At 41.6% G+C, this 22,605-nt stretch overlaps 1 protein-coding gene across 1 annotated transcript in view; it reads right to left on the bottom strand.

The window, feature by feature from the left end:
* The window catches only part of PTPRM (protein tyrosine phosphatase receptor type M), a 794,802-nt gene that overhangs the window by 583,424 nt on the left and 188,773 nt on the right, over positions 1-22,605 (bottom strand). The window contains 1 exon segment of the mRNA XM_032595357.1: positions 12,978-13,100. Coding sequence (XP_032451248.1) covers positions 12,978-13,100 — 123 coding nt within the window.

Below are 22,605 nucleotides of genomic sequence, written 5' to 3'. Positions count from 1 at the left end.
ACACAACCCTCCCATGTATCTAGAGGGTGAAAGCCGAAAGCAGTTATTCAACAACACTACCACAAGGCTATCTCTTCGGGCAGCTAATACCTTCCCAGCATCCTTTCCCGAAATTATTCAGCCTCACGACTATGTACCGATGGGGCCTCATGAAACACGTTTCAGGAAACACATGGAGAAAGAGTACTTAAATATGACACATATGAGTTCACATATTTAAGATTTTCTTTCAAGACAACCAAGAAACATCAAATCCAAACAAAACATATTATGGTATATTTGCCTAAGCTGGTATACGATGCCATTGCGTAAAACAGGCTTTCCAAAAGTCTTTGACTGATGTGTAAAACCAATTATTTTTAAGAATTCGTGCCACTAACAAATGCCCAACACTGTTTCATAAGAGCAAGACCAAGATCAATTCAAATAAATTAACATTCCTGTCTGAACTGACTCACCCAGCCCAAGTAACAAATCCACATGTCAATGGTGGGCTGACCCAATGACCCATCTCCTGAAAAATACAAACTGTATCATTTTGTTTTCCAAATAACAAGCATTGATTGCAGTGTTAGAAAGGTCACTTGTCATCAGCTCAGTCGCTGACCTGCTGGCAAATTGCAGCCTGTCACTCCACAGTGAGCCAGGACCATCAGGAGGAACTAAGGCACGTTGTGTTTATAAAGCACAACTGGGGAGGTGACTCCATTTCCATTTCCACAAGATGTGTGTTTAACAGGATGAGCATCACAGTCAACAGAGATGGAAGGAGAAAACAGCATGAAAAAGAATGGCTATAAGAGGTATTTCATAATTTCCCAGAATGACTACCAGAAACGTCACTGGTGTCTATCTGCTTTAAAATGCACTGAATCGAACCCCGTCTATGTCTCCAAGTCTGATGCCAAGGATTCCAATATTTTGTACGTTGTCTATGGGTAATGGAGTAAATACAAAAGATGTCTCTTTCAAGTTCCCTAAAAGGAACGAGGGAAAATAAAATTAAGAAACAAACCCACGGGGCGCCTGGGTGGCGCAGTCGGTTAAGCGTCCGACTTCAGCCAGGTCACGATCTCGCGGTCCGTGAGTTCGAGCCCCGCGTCAGGCTCTGGGCTGATGGCTCAGAGCCTGGAGCCTGTTTCCGATTCTGTGTCTCCCTCTCTCTCTGCCCCTCCCCCGTTCATGCTCTGTCTCTCTCTGTCCCCAAAATAAATAAACGTTGAAAAAAAAAAATTATAAAAAAAAAAAAGAAACAAACCCATATCAGACAACCTAAAGCATACGAATAAGGACGGGCCATTTGAAAGACTCATTTCCAGTGATGTCCTATTTAAGACTACTGCTATAGTCGCGTGCTACCCCACATAGCCGATTCAGACATTATCAGTTGTCTCAATCTGTCCACCCACCAGAGAGAGGTATCATGATTGTCCAGCAGACAATGAATTAAATAGCCATATTTATTTCTCTGTCAACCATTAAGCTTTTAAATATCACTTTAAGATATAATTTATCACAATCTCCAGAATAAAGTATCAGCCAACTATGCATTAAAGGCCACTTATTTAAAATAATGATCTGCACAATCATTTCATGGAATTTGCCAAGAAAATGCTGTATGATTTTTTCTGTATTCAGCCCTATATTATGGACAGGATACAAATGAATGCAGGCATGTATCCAAAAATAAAATTAATAATTCCTTGTGCATCTTCTTGCAAAGTTTCAGCTAGCCACCAAAATATCTACCAATAGGATAAAGATCTTTATACTTAGTACACTCACTGAGGCATAAGACCACAGCGTAGAGCGTGTGTCCTATTTTAGAGAGTCCTAAAATTACATCCCTGAAGTTAGTCACTCTCAATCAGTGCATCGGCTCCTCTAAACCTCTCCAATAGAGACCAAGGAATCATCCTGATAAGCTCCGAAAGGGAAGACATGGGTCAACTTAGTTTTCTAAAATACAAATATAAATATCTTCAATGTGATTTGACAGGACAGCATTCTGCCTAAATTGCATCTGTACAATGATGGCTTTGGCATGGCACCGAGTTGGGGTACTTCACGCCGATGCCCCTTGTGTCCCCACATATACAGCAATCTTTCCTTAGAAAACTGCAGAACGGTTGAAAAAGTAGTACAGTAAATACTTACATACACTGGACACAGACTTAATGACTGTTAACATGTTCCCACATTTGCACACTCTACCAACACACACACATGTGCACACGCACATTCAACAATCAACAAACTGCCTCTCTGCTTCGCATCTTCACCAGCTCGGGACAGCCTTTGAGTGCCTTTCTCCCTCCAGGCTATGATGTAGGTTGTTCCCTGATGCTCTGAAGCTTCCTGAGCAGCCTCCTGAGTGCATTTGCTGCCCAAGCTCCACTTACTGCCTCAGCACAGGATGTTCCTTCCGCCCAGCATGCCCACCTGCTCTGGCCTCACACCTCATGCTCTCATGGCCCCTCTCGGAGCACCTCCTCCTGGGGGCCTTCTGCTCGCCCTCACCCACCAGGCTGTGTCTGGGCAGCAGCCCGGCCCCACCAGAGCACTGGCCACGCCACTTCGACGCCTCCTGGAGCACTGGGCATTGTTCACGGCTGTACCCTCAGGGCCCAGAACATACAGCTCAGGGCCTCAGACACAGCTGTGGCTCCAAAAGAGGCCTTCCATTTCTTCCTGGTCTTCAGGTAAAAGGAATAATTCAGGCTCAACCATTTCTTATTTAAATGTATTCATCTCTTCGGGGCACCTGGCTGGCTCAGTCTGTTAAGCTTCTGACTCTTGGTTTCGGCTCAGGTCACGATCTCATGAACTGTGAGCTGCATTGGGCCCTGTGTTGACAGAGCGGAGATTGCTTGGGATTCTCTCTCCCCCTTTCTCTCTTCCCCTTCCCGCCTCTCTCTCAAAATACATAAATACACTTTAAAAAAAAAAATGAGAATTTATTCCTCTATTTGATTCCTTCGATCATGGAAGGTCTCGGAGGCACTTCACGGGAGCCTGTGTCTGTGACTCCATAAGCAAGAGGAGACTGGGGGGAACCAGGGCGGTTGGGCCACACAGAATTTCCAAGCCTCTCGCTCCCCGCCCCCCCCACAGTGCTGCACAAGGGCAACCTTAACCTACCAGTGGCTATGCAAGCTAGTATATCAGTGGCCCACACCCAACCCATATGACCCAAAGTTCCCTCCCTCCGTAAAGCAGAGCGGCTGCTTGACAGCCCCAGACCCCGTGGCCAGTCTCCCTCAGGCCTCAGGCTCTCTGGTCTCTAGAGAAACCGTTTTCAAATCAGCCCAGCCCTACCCCACCACCCCCTGCAGGCCAGTGAGGAATGTGTGCTCCAAAGACCTACAGGGTCCCAGAGTCTCACATCAAAGCCCCCTGGCCCGCCTTTTGGCTCTTCTGCCAGAGCGAACTCTTTTCCAACAATTCGGCCGTGCCCAGCTCCAGGGGGCCTTGCACACAGAACACATGATGCGTGACAGATGACCACCTCCTCGCTATGACTTTCTCAGGCTGGCTGTAGTAACTGCCCCATCGCGCTACTGCCCCATGTGAACCTCACTTCTTGAATCCCTCCTCTACTCAGATTCTCAGAGATTTTTTTTTTTTCATTTTTTTGTAAATGTTTATTTACTTTTGAGAGACAGAGCATGAGCAGGGGAGGGGCAGAGAGAGAGGGAGACACAGAATCCGAAGCAGGCTCCAGGCTCCGAGCCGTCAGCACGGAGCCCGAGGCGGGGCTGGAACTCACCGTGAGACCATGACCTGAGCCAAAGTCAGTCGCTTAACCGAATGAGCCGCCCACGCGCCCCCAGATTCTGAGAGATTTACAATGCCTCTCATGACTGGCCTGCCTATTCATTCCATTACTCAGCTTCACATAACTCTTATGATGTCATCTTGTACAATTTTATGGGAAATCGGGCAAGAAGTAAACGTATTTTGAAAACACATATTTATAAATACAGGTTCCTTTGTATCTTTTTCAGCAAATACTAAAAAAAAAAAAAAAATAGCTAGCCACTGTTCTTGTTTTTGTAGCAGTTTCCAATCAGCCAAGACAAGAATTTAGAACAAATTTAAAGGAGAACATTTGTTGAACACTGAATATAAGTGATTGAAATTAGCTATCATACATAATACAATGGCCCCTGGCCCTCATGAAACGCTCATTAAAAATCAAGACACTTAAGGGCGCCTGGGTGGCTCAGTCGGTTGGGCATCTGACTTCGGCTCAGGTCATGATATCGCAGTCCATGGGTTCGAACCCTGCATCGGGCTCTGTCCTCAGAGCCTGGAGCCTGTTTCGGATTCTGTGTCTCCCTCTCTCTCTGACCCTCCCCTGTTCATGCTCTGTCTCTCTCTGTCTCAAAAATAAATAAACGTAAAAAAAAAAATAAAAATAAAAAATCAAGACACTTAAAAAAGAAGAAAAAAAAAAAAAAAAAGACCGCCCTGAACTTGAAAGTCTTTGCGTATAAAAACAGAATCACTGAAAACAGTACATCAAGCAACGTAAGCCAAGACACAAAAGGACAAATACTATATGATTCCAATTATACGAGGGACCCAAAGTAGTCAAATTCAGAGACAGGAAGTGGTAGCCAGGGCCTGGGCAGAGGAGGGAATGGGGAGGGAGTGTTTAATGGGTGCAGAGTCTTGGTTTGGGAAGATGAAAAAAAAAAAAAAAGGTTCTGGCGATGGAGGGAGGAGATAGTTGTACAACAAGGTGAGTGTACTTAATGCCAAGGAACCCTTAAAAATGGTTGACATGGTAAATTTTATGTTGTTTGCACCCATGTTAAAGTGAGGCTACCCAGAGCCCCATCCTGTTTAACTAAGAACTCTCCATTCAGATCACTGATCTGAAAGGGGTATTTTTTTATTACATTCTAAAGTCATTTTTTCTAAATTTTATAATTTAGAAACTACTGCGAGAATACAAGTCCAGTCCAATTTCTCTCACTGTGTCTCATCATTTACTGTTTAAAAGCTAACTGGGTGCCTTGGGTGGCTCACTCGGTTGAAGTGTCTGACTTCAGCCCAGGTCATGATCTTGTAGTCCGTGAGTTCGAGCGCCGTATTGGTCTCTGTGCTGATGGCTCTGAGCCTGGAGCCTGCTTCAGGTTGTGTGTCTCCCCCTCTCTCTGCCCCTCCCCCACTCATGTTCTGTTTCTCTGTCTCTCAAAAATAAATAAACATTAAGAAAACTTAAAAAAAAAAAAAAAAAAAGCTCACCGGAAACCCATCCCAAGCTTCACCAAGGCAATCTGAGTAAAATGTAGGAAGGAGTGTCCATCATTGACTATCTTACATCTGGATGGCAGGCAGGCACCTCTCTATGGGGCATTTGAATCAGGTTCCCAAGGACAGCAAAACTGTTTTTCTTTTCTGAGTTCTGTGACTGGAAATATTCAGAATCAACTCAAAGGATGCCAATTCAATGACCACCCCTAAAAAAAATTAGAAACGTAAGGCAATTACCCCCACCCTCCCATCCTGAAATAAATACTGACAATATTTTAATGGATTTCTTTCAGCTTGCTTTTTTAATTCAGTCAAAAATTATATGGGGGCAGGGGGCAGGGTGGCTCAGTTGCTTAAGCATCTGACTCTTGATTTCAGCTCAGGTCATGATCTCATGGTTATGAGATCAAGCCCGGTGTCAGGCTCTGTGCCGGCTGTGGAGCCTGCTTAAGATTCATTCTCATTCTCTCTCTCTCTCTCTCTCTCTCTCTCAAAAAAAAAAAAAAGATTATATGAAGGTGTATATCTACTGCTTCTTATTCGATACTACTTAGAAGAGAAAATAAAAACTTGGTCTGATTGCCCACTTTGCTCAGAAATCCAAATTAAGCTACGGGATGAATTCATACCAAATTACTACTGAAGAATTACTTAACAATCATAAAACAAGGAAATTTCTTACATGTCGTGCTAGGCCAGATACGAGACTAAGTTCGTAAAGTGAGTCATCTTGTCTCACCTGGTCAACAACCCTACGAAGCAGGTTCTAAACACCTTTCCACAGTCTTTGGGATCCTGTAAGACTGACCACCCTGCTCCATCCAGCAGAGCTCACCTCTGCCCCCAGTCATGGCTCCTGCTCTTCTCTCTGCCCAGATCACTCAGCCTCCATGTTCTCCTTGTCCTCAAAAGGATCCCAGTTTCTGCTTCCAGATCAGCCCCCCGCAGAGAGGCTGGTCCTGTCAGCTGCTCCCATCAATTGGAAGACCCTGATCCTGGAGTAGCTTTTCTCTCCAGCCCTTAGCACGTGCCCACATCAGTGTGTGTCTCTATTTATTAGCTCCTGCCTTCCTCCTCCACAGGATGCAATCAGTAAGGGGACAGCTGTCCTGCAGCTCCAGCTCAGACAGCCAGGCCCGTGGCAGTCACTCTACAAACACATATTACTACGAGTTTACAAATGAGGAGGCTGGGAAATTGAGAGCTTAAGAACGTGCCCAAGGTCAGGAACTACAAAGTGATGGAAGTGACATCTGACCCGGTGCGGCTGGCAGCCCTCACACTGGATAAGCCTTCATGTCCATTTTCAGAAGATCCAGAAAGTTTCCATCTGGGATGAAGACCATCTATCCCCTCACTAGATGCATGTGCTCATGTGGGAAGACTGCTCCATGGTGCGCGGGAGAGCAAAACGGGGGGCTGGCTCTCTGATCTGTAAGCCTGCAGCAGGTTTAACTTCTCTGAACTTCAGGGGTGCCCGGAGGGCTCAGTCTGTTAACTGTCCGAATTCAGCTTGGGTCATGATCCCACAGTTTGTGGGTCCGAGCCCCGCAATGGGCTGTGTTGACAGTGTGGAGACTGCTTGGGATTCTCTCTCCCCCTCTCTCTCTCAACTTGGGCTTTCTCTCTCTCAAAAATAAATAAACTTTAAAAAACAAAAACAAATAAGCAAAAATGCCTTCTCTGAACTGCAGTCTCCTAAGGTATAAAATAGAGATAAATGCTTCTGGATCTTCCAAGGTCATCATGAGGATCAAAGACAGACAGCAAGGAAGCAAACTTTGTCAACTGCTGAGTCATTCACAGGTACGCGATTTCTTTGTTTGATAAAGGAGAATGATCAGAGGGTACTGCCTGCCCCTTGCCTCCAATACAGATTTCTTTTTTGCTTTTGTTTTTATTTTTTCTAAGGGACAAAGTATACAAGAAAGCTAAATTTGATGCTATATAGTGTGCCGAGTCTGACGAACTAAATTCTGTATTACCTTTTAAGTATTCAATTCCAGAAAGTCATCAGTAAATGAGGGAAAACGTGGTCTTATAGGATATAATCTTTGAGCAATCCAAGAAGGATCTTACCAGACTGAGGCTGAAAGGGACACCAGGGAGGGGTCTTTACTTGGCTTGCTGAGTGATGAATCCCGACGTGATGAATAACAATGCCTAGCACATCGCAGGTGTTAAGTAAATATTTGTTGAATGTTGACAGATTCAAAGAATGAATGAGATAATTAGACAACTGTCTGAATATTCTGTGCCAAAAATACTACTCACTAGATACACACTGAAATTTAAGGAGGAAAAATGCCTTTTCAACCCCACAGTCTCCTCTTCATCACTCATTAAACCTTGCATAAGCCCTGAAGTGTGAATACGTGCGGAAGTCTTCCCTAGCAAGAGGTAAATATGCCTGACGAATGCACCCAAAGAGGAAACTTCACTTCCTTTGTCTGTCAATCCGTCATCTTTCCCAAATGTGAAACTGACTCCACATAAACAGATGTAGTCATTTTTTCTATTTTCTGGGTCATCACACTAGAAGTGCATACTGCCCCTCTGTCCGGCACTTCCGTCTCTCTGCCTTTCACAGGGGCATCCGCAGGAATGATGCAATCCTTAGTCATAGCATCTCCACGAAGATCAGAAACACCACCATTCCCAGTGTGCAATATATAAACTAAGTGTGGAAGGCTATATGAGCTTCCCCTGGTCACGTGCTACACCACCTGGAAAATGTGTCAAGTTTTCCTGGCACTGGAAACCAAATTCACTTAATTACAGCCCTGGTAGAGTTATGGTTTTTCTTAAGTTTATTTATTTATTTTGATAGAGACGGAGACAATGAGAGCAGGGGAGGGGCAGAGAGAGAGGGAGAGAGAGAGAATCCCAAGCAGGCTACGCACTGTCAGCACAGAGCCCGATGCAGGGCTTGAACCCGCAAAGCCAGGACATCATGACCTGAGCAGAAACCAAGAGTCAGATACTTATCCGAATTAGCCACCCAGGCGCCCCTAGAGTTATGATTTCTTAAAGGGACCAAGTCAGGTATAAATAAACATCAATATTATTAGTATCAAATGGCCATGTTTACAAGCTACGATTACATTTTTAATATTATGGATAGATTGGTTGTTTTAATGCTTTATATGAAATAAAGTTGCATTTTCTTAGACATCAGATATAGAACTTGTTAAATATCCATTTTATAGAACTGGAGCATGAAGGTGCAACTATTATCCTTTAATAAAATATAAACACATCAAATACTGTCAAACTGTGCAGGCATTTTTATATGAAAAAAACACTTCTTAATCAATACGTCTTAATCTACTCTGATAATACAATGTGCCACAGTACAGAGAGTGACAGAATACAACAGGGTTAACAAAATGTACCAGGTTATTATTTGGTTACTGAATCAAAGGCTCTTGCACTCAAAGCAGTAATCCTTATGATAAAGTTGAAGAAAGTTGCCCATTGCCAGTGGAGACCAATCCATAGGAAATGAACCTCACACTCACCAGAAAAGAAAACCTATGAGTGGCATAGTTTCACCATCAAACAAATTGGCTCAGAGCTAGCTGCAAAAGTATAATCTGTAACATAAACATTAGCTTCAAATATAAAAAGTTAAATGGCATTTGGTATTTATTTGCCCTAAATATGTATTTCCAGGACCAATGTCACAGCCTTAGAGTAGTTATCAAGTCAGCTTACATAAAGCTCCAGACTGTATTTAAATTTTTTTTAATATGGCTAAAAATAACCTCACATGTGAAGATTCAGAGAAACAAACCCTACATACACTGAAGTATCAACGTCAAAAAAAGACCCAGAAAAAGTAAAACTTTAACTAGAGCAAATTTAAAGTACAAATTGTAGCCTTTTGTGGTCATAATTTTAAAAATCAGCTTGATGGATTATTTGCTTATTAGAATCACAATAGGCCCACAAGGATGATGAGATTAAACAATAAAGAAAATCTCAACGGTTTTTAAACAGAAAGCAAATCTACGAGAAAGATAGAGAAAACCCCTCATCATGATAGGTTTTTTTCGGACTGATTCTAATGGCTCAATATTTGGAAACTATATCATCTGAAAGTAAAAGAAAATGTGAAATAGTACTTGGTTGTGAATAATTATAACAGGAACACAGAAAACAGTAACAATATAAACTGAGTCCAAAGCAACAATTACAGGCTGATGTCAAAATGGTCTGAGACAGGGGTCAGCAAAATTCTTCCATAATGGACCAGACAGACAGTAAACAGCTAGGCTTTGTGAGCCCTACAGTCAGTGTCTGTTGCAGTGTCCGTTCTGGGCTCTGCCATCGTCGCTTGAAACCAGTCACACGCTATATGTAACAAGTAGGCAAGGCTGTGTGCCAGTAAAACTTTGTTTATGGATGCGGAAATTTGAATTTCACATGTCACAAAATATTATTATTATCTTGATCTTTTTTCAACCATTGAAAAAAATAAAAACCATTCTCAGCCTTCGAGCCATGCAAAAATTGGCAGGAGGCTGGATCCGGCCTGTGGGACATAGTATGGCCAACCTCCAGTCTAAGGCATCGCAGAACCAGGCTATGCAAGAGGGAACACACGCAAATACACATGTGAGAAAAAACCCAATAATATTTTTTTTAATCTTTTTTTTTTGAAAGTTTATTTTTATTTGTTTTGAGACAGAAATAGAGAGCAAGTAGGAAGGGGTAAAGGCAGAGAGAGAGGGAGAGAGAATCTCAAGCAGGCTCCGCACTGTCAGTGCAGAGCCCGACATGGAGCTTGAACTCAGGAACCGTGAGATCGTGACCTGGGCTGAAAGCAAGTCAGATGCTTAACCGACTGAGTCACCCAGGTGCCCCCAGCCCAATAATATTTTGAGTCAAAGGTTTAAAGAAATTAACCCTCAGGAAGCTTTGGTTGTATCTGATTTTGCCACCCACTTACACTGACAAATTCATAAAACTAATTTTGTTTTAGTGTAAGAGAGCCAGCCTTGGAATTTGTTTTTGAAATAGATAAGTCATGTTATACACCTTAAAGCAAAAGGAGGAGAAGAAAACCCTTGCAACTTAAATAGCATTTAAAGCAGGTCATGGCTGTAAGGTCTAAACACATGGGAAACTCTGTTTTAAAATCCATACCTTAGGACACTATATGCAAAGTCTGTAAGATGATGTTTCCTAATTTCTAACGATAAAATTTTATTAAGAATTTAACTTCTCACCTTAGGCAGATAGGTCAGCGGAGCACCAGTCCATAAGGGCTTGCTGCTCTTAAAACGCTGCGAGTCTATACAACACTCAATTATATAAAAATACAATTAGATTGTTCCCTAATTGTATTTTTGTAACTCTCTTTCCCAACCACCTAAGTTCCTAGAGAGAAAGACTCATTTCTTACAATCTCTCATCCCCCACAGTAATCAGCATCATGATTAGCATATACTCAAAGTGCTCAAAGGAATTTTTTTTTTAATGGCTAAAGTTCATTTAATGAATAGGAGGGAAAAAATACCATCCTATGTTATAGCAAAAATTTAGTTAGCCTGATGGAACAACTACCAATGTTCAAAAATCTCATCTGGACCCATGCCCACTGACTGACATTGTCAGAGGCCCGAACCACCCAAGTATCGCCACAGTGACCTGCACTCTGTTTGGGGATGGCCGTTGAGGGCACACATTTGTAACTATCAAAAATCAGATGGAACTGACAAACAAGTTGGAAGGCATAACCTTCAGAGATCTCAAGTGACGAAGGACTAAGTATTCCATTAGTCAGTGCAAGCAGAATAAATTCAAGCAGAATGTATAAATGCCCCCACTTCATTCTTCCAAAGGCAGAAGAGCTTTCAAAAGCCAGAAGTTTGCAAAGTTGCTTCCTCTTTGTTCTTTCATTTATCCAACCAATTGTTCCAGGATACAACTGGTCTTTGATCTTTATTACCATTTTTATAATGGCCTATGCTAGGAACCCATCCTTTCTACATTTAGAACTTGGACATCTTGGCCTGAGATTCTACTGTGGGAAATCAGAAAGAAGTGAAGGACAAGATGGTGGCAAGAAATGATACCTCTCCCTCCCTTTATAGAAGGGTGTAGGTCATCATGTGACAAAAACAGAACCAGTGAAGACTGAAAGAGATACTGCAATATTGGGGCTCCTTTGTAAAAGTCAATTTTCCCAAGACCATCTTCAAACTAAAGGACCACAACAATTACCTCTACTGCCTAATGTGAAAAATTACAACTTTTTTTTAAAACCATATTAGAAGATAATGAGAAAAGCCCGAGTCACTCTTGTGGAGAACTCTCCCAGGACTAAATCTGAGCACCTCTCATGGCCTCAGCCATCCCCCAACTCTCTGGACACAGGCTAGATCCTCGGGAGAGAACAGGCAATGCCCAAAAGGCCTTCTGGGGTGAAAAGCCTGTTTAGGGAAGGCCATCCCTGCACAAGAAGTGCTGTCTCCCCACTCACTGGCCAGCATGAGAGCAAAAGCTGAAATTTGTAAAAACAAATCAAGTACCACTGTTTCAAACACAAGTCATATTCAAAAGCATACACACGTACAAGAGAAAAAGAGACACAGGAAAGGAGAATGTCAGCGGAGGGGACATAACCAAGAGCTAGAATCGTTTGAAGTCCAGCAAAGCCATAGAGCTGAGGAGCTCAGTGTCCCCTTCTTTGAAGTTATAAGAAGTTAAACGTGCGAAGGAGAGAGCAAGAACATGGTGGGCATCCTAACCGTTAATGCGTAATGAAGAACAACATGAAACTCTACTTCCTGTTGAAAAGCTACCTTTATAAGATGACCTACTCAATGCAATTATTGCTACACCGGGGTGTATTACTGAAGAACTTTACAGTTACCAAGAGTTCAAAAATGTGTTTTATCTAAAATCCAAATCAGAACAATGTTTTGCATTTTGAATCCTGAATACAGCATACTCATCACCCCTTTGTACCATAAATCAGCAAATGTAACCTTTTAGAAGGATGTCCAATACACCACCTGAAAAGGGTGGTCATTAAAATGATCAAGTTCAATGTGATTAACATTCACTCGTCACCAACTCCCTACTCTTCCTTCAAAACAGGAAGTTGAATTCTTGTTGGTGTTCCATGGAACAAATGTCTTTCACTCATGGGAAAATTTATTAAGCACTTCTTCCAGAGAAAAAGTATCCACATGTGTGCATCACCATTTCATCTTTGGTGCCAAGTGAGCCCCTGAGGCGACAAGATTTAAGTTCTTCCCCAAGGTCTCCCATTTGTGAAGGAGACTTTGTTGTTTGGATTTCCCAGCTAGAGTTCCATCCACTAGACACATTTGCCAGAAGAGGCATCCATCTATTTCCCATATCTACTTCTTGGAAAAGGATCAACTGGGGAATTCCCATTAAACTAGCTCAGGTGCACCCAAAGATAAAGGAAGTAAACTTTAATTAAACTTGAAAGGAAGAGATACCAAGGTAAACTCTTTGTACATCATCACTGGTCCTCTTAATTGGACTATGGTACAATGGGAATGTACCAGTTAATCACCTTGAAGTGCCACACTCAAAGACCATCATCCCCACTCATTCCACCAATACCCAAGGAATATTTACTGTGATTAAGACTCCTGTGAAGCTTTGATTTTAAAAAGAAAATTTAATTTCTCAGTTTTAAAAAAGAAAATTTAAAACTGCATGCAAACCTGAGGGCATCCACGGATCAGAAGTTGGTTTGGTCAAGGTGTTCACCTGCTCCCAGTTGAAGTCATCATCTTCGGCCTGACTATATCCACACGCGCTATGTGGCTCATCAAAGAGGCAACCACCTAAAATGTAAAAGAATGAAAAGCGATGTGAGCACCAAACAGACCTCTGGAACAAGCTATGATGATTGCAGGTCACTGTAAACCTACTTGATACTGAACCAAATTTGATTTGACCTTTGTGCTCAGGTACAATGGAACTTGACCCTACTGTGCCCTAAGTGCTGAGTGTTAATCGAGAATATTAACCATGCCTTGCCAGTACTGCTACACTATACTGTTCCCCCTCCAAAGAATCCAGTGTTCATATAATCCAATTGAAAGTTTAGACCTGAGCAAATTTATAATTCATATTTTCCAGATTTGCAGGAATTTGGAATAATTGATCTTATGTTCAAAACTTTAATAGGGTTGCCCTAGGCATTCAATGTGTTTTCAATAAAAACACATCATGATGTGTCCAAAAAAAATGAAAAGAGAAAGGCTTTCACCGCAATACTGGCACAATGTCAGGGGGAAAAAATACAGTAGAGACCATGAACATAGCTTCAAAACATACTCTCTAAGGATTATTCTAAACCTAAGGTAAAAAGAGGTTTCACTTTAACACTTTGGAGATTTGAGGCCTCAAAAGTAAAACAGATTATAAATTTGCTTACAGTCCACATGCTTTTTAACGGCAAGAATAAGTTCAAAACTAACCATGCGGTAAACATCTGCTTACTTCTGGTGCTAGAAATGAAGCTACTTAAAGAAAGAAAGAATAAAAGCAAATGCAATTTTACAAAGCAGTTCAGCTCTTTCAGCATCGTGGGGCACACTGATGATTTTCAGTCCCGCCCACATCCTCTTCAATGTCTCCTGTTACTTTGAATTGGTACGGTATCAAATCTTTTCACCAATGTTTCACGTTGCAAAAGGGAGTGATTTTACTGGTCATATTAATTACTATAAAAATTCTAATGTCCATTATATAACGCTATTAGTTATACTCATTAAAAGTATTACTTACAATTACTTGCTAATGAGGAGAATTAGGGCTCTGGTCAAGACAACACAAAAATAAGAACATTATTGGGGCGCCTGGGTGGCGCAGTCGGTTAAGCGTCCGACTTCAGCCAGGTCACGATCTCGCGGTCCGTGGGTTCGAGCCCCGCGTCAGGCTCTGGGCTGATGGCTCAGAGCCTGGAGCCTGCTTCCGATTCTGTGTCTCCCTCTCTCTCTGCCCCTCCCCCGTTCATGCTCTGTTTCTCTCTGTCCCAAAAATAAATAAACGTTGAAAAAAAAAATTAAAAAAAAAAAAAAATAAGAACATTATTGCACTATGTCTGCAGTGCAATAATACTATGTCTGGCAGCAAGACGATAAATAAAATAGCAATTGTACAAACTCAGAGGTAAAGACAGATGTTAGAGGTCACCTGGGGCCAACTTCCATCCAAATGCTTATGTCAAGTCTACAAGCTTCTAGACAGATCGACAGCTTTGAACCGGTGAGGCGCTCAGGAAATTTAGAAAAGCATCCCTACCTTGTAGACAACCCCCCCCCCTTAAAAAGGCCCAAACTCCGCTTCTTCAAATGTATATTCTTTTGATCTTAGCTGTACCCTGTGAAGAAATAGGGAAAAAAGTCTCCGCTCTCACACAGGAAAGCTGATTATTTGAAAAGAGCTGTCATGTTCTAAGTCTTCACTTCTCCAGGCAAAACATGTTTTGCTCCCCTCAGTTCCTCCTACCAGAAGGCTTTCAGATTTTCACTGCCCTGGCCGGTGTTCTCTGGCTAGTCCCAGGGTTATCAGCACTCATCCAGAACAATGACTCCCAGTACTGGAGCCAGAATTCAACTGGCTGCTTCCCTGGACCTCGTGCTCTTTCAACAGTCAAGGCAGAGTGGCGGTCCATTCCGAGCTTCTGCAAGCCTAAAGTCCGTATGTTTTTTTTCATACCACTGCTGTTGAGCTATTTCCCCTCTCTTGCAATAAGACTTCCCGAATTTGAACTCAGGGCTGTACATGGATCCTTACTAAATCCCATCTCATTGTTTTCCATGCCTCACTCCAGCCTGTTAAGAGCTTTTAGAATCCTGATTTTACCACTCGGGTATTAGTCATCCTACCTAGACTGGGATTATCTGCAAACTTGATAAGCACACGTTCTATGTCTGCCTCCAAATCACTGATTAAAAAATGTTAAACAGGGCAGAGTCAAGGGACCTCAGACTGTTTTAGGTCTCTCCCAGCTTTCTAGCTTTGTCTTAGTTGTTAGCTTCAGGCATGACAGTGAAATTAGTGACCCTGGAAACTGTCTTCTGTGAAACTTTCACAGAACTGGTCAATTAAACATTCCACTGAAAACAGAAACTCATTACAAAGATACAGCACTAACTTAATATTTCACCTTGACAACAACTGGTAATTTATACTTCCCTCCTACTCAGCTTTAACAAGTTCAGAAACAAAGTGGATTTGGTTAAAAGCACATAATACTAACAACTTTCCAATTTGGGGTAAGAAATGTTAGAAGACTATGCAAACATCTAGGAGAAATATTTTCCCTTGGTTGCAAACCCTAATTCTGATGTAGAAAATAGCTTCGGTACCGTAGGAATAAGCTCACACAGCAGTAACACTGATAATACTCAGACAGAAAGAAACCACCATGAATTTTGACAGAAACGGGGTCCCCCCATGGAAACACAGATAGCACTTTGATGAAAGTCCTGCAGTGCAATCTTGAACAGTGAAACATAGCTATCGGCATCCACAAAACAACTCGAAGCTGGTTAAAGACCTGGTTTACAAAACCACCATTGGCACTGAAGATATAACCAAATATAAAGGCAAAAGCATGCATGGCTGATAGCAAACCCCAAAGGCTGATACAAAAACCTGGTGCAAAGATATACTTTCCCATTACATAAAGCTGTTTTTATCACTTGAAAGGAAACATAAAATGTATGATATGGTTCTTTCTAGACCCATGTACGATTATCAAACCATTGGAAAATAGGATACAGTATGAATTTCCTATTGCCCCAAGATATATCCCCCCGCACACCAATTTTCAGAGCCACCACTGGCCTCATCCAACAGATTTGAGACCCTAAAAATAGCAAAGGTGGTTTATTGAGCTAAAATGAGATGAGATTAAGGTGTTTACATCTGAATTAAACTAATCAATTAAGAAGACAACAATTAAATCTTGGTTTTCAAGGCAGCTCTGTGCAGTGGGGAAGCAAACGGGGTCAAACATCTGGCCTATCCCTCTTCTTACACTACTAGATTTGTGACTGTAGACAAATCACTTAGAGAAATCTCTGAATCCTGGTTTCTCCACCTATAAAATGCAGATGACACATCTTTCACATGGCATTTCTGGTGATTCAATAAGAGAGCAAATGTGTATCATGCGGTCAGGCATGTTCAACCAGTACCTGTTTATCATTAGTTCTGAAGTCCTTCTTATAACAATGACCCTCATGGGTTCATTTCATTGCAAATAACTGGAATATTTACTTGGAAATTAAGAAGTGTGTGTCCTTGGAAGGTGAAGAGCCGTGAGCATTCATGCAGGCACACTCCTGTGGGCTCCTCCGTGAAGCCATGTAAGAGCAAAGAAGAGAGAGCTGATAGATTTTTCAAGTAAGTGCTCTGGGTCCAATGAAGAATGTGATAAGGAAGCAACGTCTCCCAAAATGCAATGAAATGAAGCTCTTCCAAAAATAAATATCCTCGATTTTCAGAAAAACACGGTTTCTGTACAGGAACGTAGGAGGATGTGGCCAGCAAGGGACTTGCCAAGGTCTCCCGGGAACTGTCTTTACTTGGACTAATGCCCAAAAGCTCATGGCTGGACCATATTCCTCTATCAGATCAAATTAAATCATTTTCCTTTTGCAGAGGGAAATCAGTACTAAACCAAAAGTCATGTGCAAGATGGAGGAAAGGTGATGCAAGCCAGGTGGGGTGCTGGTTGTCATCATTCACACTCTGTCTCTCTCTCCATCTCCCTCTTCCTCTCTCCCTCTCCCTTCCCCTCTCTGTCCCTTCCCCCCTCTCTGTTCCCTCCTCTTCTTCTCAACCTCTCCCAGATCTTTCCCTCCTTCTCTCTCTCTCTCTCTCTCTCTCTCTCTCTCTCTCTCTCTAAAAGAAAGGTGCATGAAAGCCTATAGGCAGTAGGAATTCTGCTGAAAAGTAATTTTGGTTGTAACTCTTAGTCATCTTGGTAATGTCTAGAACTGGCACATGGTAGGCACCCAATAAATGCTTTTTAGAAAAACGGGTAATGAATTCCCCAAAATTCTATGCAGAATTTGGCTGCAACAATTTTGGCTGGACACATTTAAAAGAAGCACAAGGTAATACCCACTTAATCAATGAAAACAATCTCAATATAGCCCCCACAAAGCACCCAGCCCCATCCTGGTGTATTCCAAGATGAATAAGCTACAAATATGACTAAATCAGTGAACATGTTCGTTTTTTATTATGGCTGAAAACTGTAAGTTGGTTAAATGTTAATTAAGTCTCCATAAATTATGGTTTTTGCTTTAGAAAAGTCGAACTCTTTTGGGGGCAATAATTAGATAGCAAGACTAGTTGTCTATAAAGGTCATTCTTGATCCATGAAAATAAAATATTGTGTTTGCATATTGAAGGGAATTTATCTTTCTTCTTTCCTTTGGAGTAATAAAGAATTACTCAGTAGATCCAAGAATAGTATGATATCATTAAGAGATAAGCTATAAAGGAGAGGATGGTCCACTTTTTCCCCAAAGGAAACCTCAAAAGATCTCTCATATGACCACCTATGTCCTACAAAAGTGCCAGGCCTGGAGAGCAGACAAAAGAAAATAAATTGACAAGAGTTAGTGCCCATCGTTTAGAGCAGTATTTTATAATTGAAGTATAGTTAGCATACAGTATTATATTAGTTTCACATGTACAATATAATGATTCCACAATTCTATACACAGTGACCCACATGGGTCATGACATGTTGACCCAGCACACATACATGTACATTTTGCAAACCAAATTTATCTCTGAGGTACATTGATACATATCATCTCTGTTCTATCTGGTTTTGTAAAAGGCTGGTCCAGATCTACTAACCTGACTTCAAGGTCTTCAAAGGTTGCTACCTGGCGTCTTTAAGGTTTGGGAAGGAGAACCATTACCTAGGACTATTTATTTTGCTTGAAGTTACTAATCAACACCACCACGTGAGAACCCAACTAAGGCAGAGTACAACCTGTGATCTACAAAGTTCTCTGGTATTAACAGCTACCATTTTGTAGACATCTGCCATGCCAGTCAGATTCTGCATAAGGCAATACACAGTCATTATCTCATTTGCTCTGCACAATCACTAGGAGACATTTGTCTCAATTCAAAGAAACTGTTACGTAACAAAACCATGCATATGTTTACATGTATTACTTAATCTTAAAACCCCTAAAGGCAAGCATTGATATCCTTTATGCCAGCTATCAATCTAATACCTCTCAGTTCTAAATTCACTTCTCATCTCTTGCTCTGCAGAACTATATCCAACCTCTCTAACTACATTCCTATCCCTGTGGGTAAGACAGAGAGCTTTAACAGTAGAGGGTTCTGAAGAGGCACTCTGAGAGGAAGGCGGGGCAGCGGGGGGGGGGGGGGTGGGTGGGGGGCTTGCAGGGCTCCAGGGAAGGCCCCTCAGCACACAAGGTTTCTCCAGCACCAAGCCCACGATGCAGGAGGCTTCCCAGTGTCCAGCTCGACTGGTGCACGGTGGTAGGCAGTACCCTGCAGATAGGAACTTACCCCAGCACCCTGCTGCAGTTCTGAGGGGAGTGCCCCCCCAGAAGAATGCCCCCATGAACGGCTTCCCCTGCTACTCTAGAGGACCCATTTTTTCCAGGTTTCATCCGTGTGGCCCCACAGCAACTTCCCTACCATCCACTGAGCCCTGGATATCAGCTCTAGAAGGATCTCCTCCTTGACTCCTCTCTTACTTCCCTGGACCAGTGCCTGCCTCTCGTATCTACTATTCCTTTATTCTTAAGGCTCACTTTACTTCGTACTAGCCAATCTCCTATATTCCAATCCACTGTTATAGTTAACTATTCTTTTTTTTTAAAACTTATTTATTTTTTGAGAGAGAGAGAGAGCATAGGCAGGAGAGAAGCAGAGAGAGAGGAGGAGAGAGAAAGAATCCCAAGCAGGCTCCATACTGTCCACTCAGAGCCCTATTCAATAGGGCTGGATCTCATGAACCGTGAGATCATGACCTGAATGGAAATCAAGAGTCTGGCACTCAACCAACTGAGCCACCCAGGTGCCCCTACTTAATTATTCTTTATATGAGACTCTTCCTGTTCAAATTACTGTGTGGTTTCTGTCTCCTGCCTGGAAATTCATTGATACATCCCAGTTTTTACAAATGGGAGTTTGGAGTGGTCAATTATCTTGCCCAAAGTCACACAGAGTTCAATGTAAGACCAGCAGTTCACCCAATGTCTGAGTCCAAAGGTCATATTCTTTCCAATCTGCACATTTTTACTCTGAATGCACCTCAATAAGTAAACAATGTGTAATATTTATATAATGATTGTTGCATGAACTGCATTGCAAATAAGCTCCTCTAAGAAGCCAGTAGAGGACAATCAAATGTTAATTTCATAAACTTACTTCTAAGATATACACACATTTTGAATTGTTCTGCCTTTAACAGGTTAAATTGACTCATATATTCTAGCAATCAAGTTCTTGTATAATTACAGTCCATTTAAAGTTATTTTGTGAAAAGATGGCAATACTCCTTGAGGAGATTTCTGGAACATTTTTCTCATTTGTTCTAAATACAGAATGACCCCATTTAAGGCAGCCTTTACCAAATGCATAAAGTATTAAATGGGTCTCTCTACAGAGCGGGCGAATCGAAAACTAGTGCTAATGCACCCCACAAAGAAAATTAATGTTATATGTTCTATTTTCCTAAAATACGTGTAATCTCAGGTGGTCCTATCCACTTATTTCAAATTTAAAGCTGTCAGGTAAATGGCTAGAAATTAATACACTTCAAACGATAAACAGAAAGTGAGCTGTAATATACATAATTGTTTTAAGAGTTAAAGAAACAAACCTGCAGCAACATAGTGAAGCCACTGCTTTCTTCTTATAAATCAATCCCAGTGACATCTACATTTAATTGCCTGCCAAACAATACAAGTATATAAAGCCTCTTAAACTTTGAGTGCCCCGGTGACGGTTAGTGAATCAGACACTAAGCATTATAGAAATGCTCTTCTACATAATTTAATCCAGCAAGTAGTTTTTACACGTTGCACAGGCATTTAAATGGCTAATGCTAAGCTCTATTGTAAAAAGTGCTATTTGCCAATGGATATATTTTATATAATTCAAAGGAAATGAGCTGTCTTGTTCTTAAAGTGTCTATGGCTTATTATACTTACTGTATACTTCATTTCATATCCATCTATTGATTCCTAATTTTTAAAAAGGCCTGATCGCAACAAACAACCAAGCATTTTTCTTATTGATCTTAAAATCTTTTTTTTTACCCCAATGGGTACCAGTATCATTTCTATTCCCAAATATTGTATAGACGCACCCAAATCATTAGGGATCTGTCTCAGTTTCCCACTTATCAATGAATAACTTTATAGAGTTGCTACAGGATTTAATTAAACCACTCCCTATGAATCCAAGTTTACCTGAATCTAACACTGGTCCTCTTACTGTCCACACCAATATTGAAAACTACACTGTGAAAAACAGCTGTCTGCCTCTATCATAGCAACAGCAGTAAGAGGGAAGGAAGGAAGGAAGGAAGGAAGGAAGGAAGGAAGGAAGGAAGGAAGGAAGGAAGGAAGGAAGGAAGGAAGGAAGGAAGGAAGGAAGGAAGAAATGATAGGGTATCTGCAGGAACCATCTAGGGGAGAAGACGGTCAAATCTAGACCAGTATTTATCACTTCATCTTTGGAGCTGCATGGGTCCTGAGTCCCACACTGGAGCAATGGTTCTCAGAGTGGCCCCTGGACCAGCAGTACCACCCGGGATCCTGTTAGAAATGCAGATTCTTAGGCCCTGCCCCCAACCTACTAAATGAGAAACTTTGGGGTGGAGTCCTGTGATTTTTTGTTTTTAAGTGTATTTATTTATTTCGAAAGAGACAGCATGAGTGTGGGAGGGGAAGAGAGAGAGGGAGGGAGAGAGAGGGAGAGGAAGGAGAGGGAGAGGAAGAAGGAGAGGGAGAGGAAGAAGGAGAGGGAGGGAGAGAGGGAGAGAGACAGAAAATCCCAAGCAGGCTCCACACTGCCAGCACAGAGCTCTGGGGCTTGAACCCATGAAACCACGAGTTCCTGACCTGAGCTGAAACCAAGAGTCTGATGCTTAACCAACTGAGCCACCCAGGTGCCCCTGGAGTCTTGTGTTTTAACAAGCCAGACCTCCAGGTGATTCTGGTGCCTACTAATGTCTGATAACCACTGTTCCAGACCGACCTATTTAACCAGACTCTTCTGGGAGCAGCCCTGGGAATCGGCACTTTTAAAAAAATTCCCAGAATAATCTAATCATTGGCCCATTTTTAGAAAACTGCTTCAGATCAGTGGCTTCAAACATTTTTAAGAAGGTATTATCAGTTTTTTAAAAAGGCACAACCATCCTATGTTTTCCTATTTATAAATTATATAATGTAGATTATTATGGACACACACATAACTGACCTTTTCAAGTGCAAACTACAAAGTAAATATAAATTGAAGTTCAAATATTTTCTTCCATGCACCAAGGGATTGTACTATACACCTCAAAGGGTGGAGAGAAAGCCTTTTGGAGATCACTGCTCTAAATAACTCCTTTTAGTCATAAATATCTCTCAGGTGAATAAGGGCAACAGAATAACACTGCTTGATCAAAGTGCTGAATTCCATGCTCTAATTTCATGCTAAGAAACCCCCGATCTGTAATTTTTCTCCTAAGTGTAACTGCTCAACAGAAGCAGATATCCTAAGTAGAAAATGATCCTGGTTGTTGGTCAGAGAAACCCAGGAAATTAATAAAAAAACAGTGTTTCATTTTATGCCCAGTAGCGCTCCTGCCAGTTTAGTATGATTTATAAATCCATCTCTTGATGATTTTATTAGCACAAAATCATTATCTGGGAAAGCCGATAAAATAAATTCCTGAATTCACCCAAATGCACTATAGCCAAGCCATGTTATTCAGCTTAAAACAGGCAACCAATTGTTTATTTTCACTGGATGCTGATTAACCTAAACTCAACTAAACATATTTCCCTCAATGAACATTTTTTTCTACATATCACGCTCATTGGGTAGAATCATATTATAAGGAAAAAGTAAATATAATTTCCTATATCCTCTTGGCAAAACATTCATCCCAATTTCCTATCATTAGGAGTAATTATTCTAAAACAAAAATTGGTAACTTGTAAGACTGACTCTATTTAATTGGAATCTGAGACCCAGGATACGTTAAGCCCTGGATCTGTCAACTACTTGTTCTAGCTTCAGACAAGTCACAGACTGTGTGTCATA

The sequence above is a fragment of the Lynx canadensis genome, chromosome D3 (assembly GCF_007474595.2).
Source record: "Lynx canadensis isolate LIC74 chromosome D3, mLynCan4.pri.v2, whole genome shotgun sequence".
NCBI lineage: Eukaryota > Metazoa > Chordata > Mammalia > Carnivora > Felidae > Lynx > Lynx canadensis.
The sequence above is the reverse complement of the archived record's forward strand: the minus strand, read 5'-3'. Positions and strand labels throughout refer to the sequence as shown.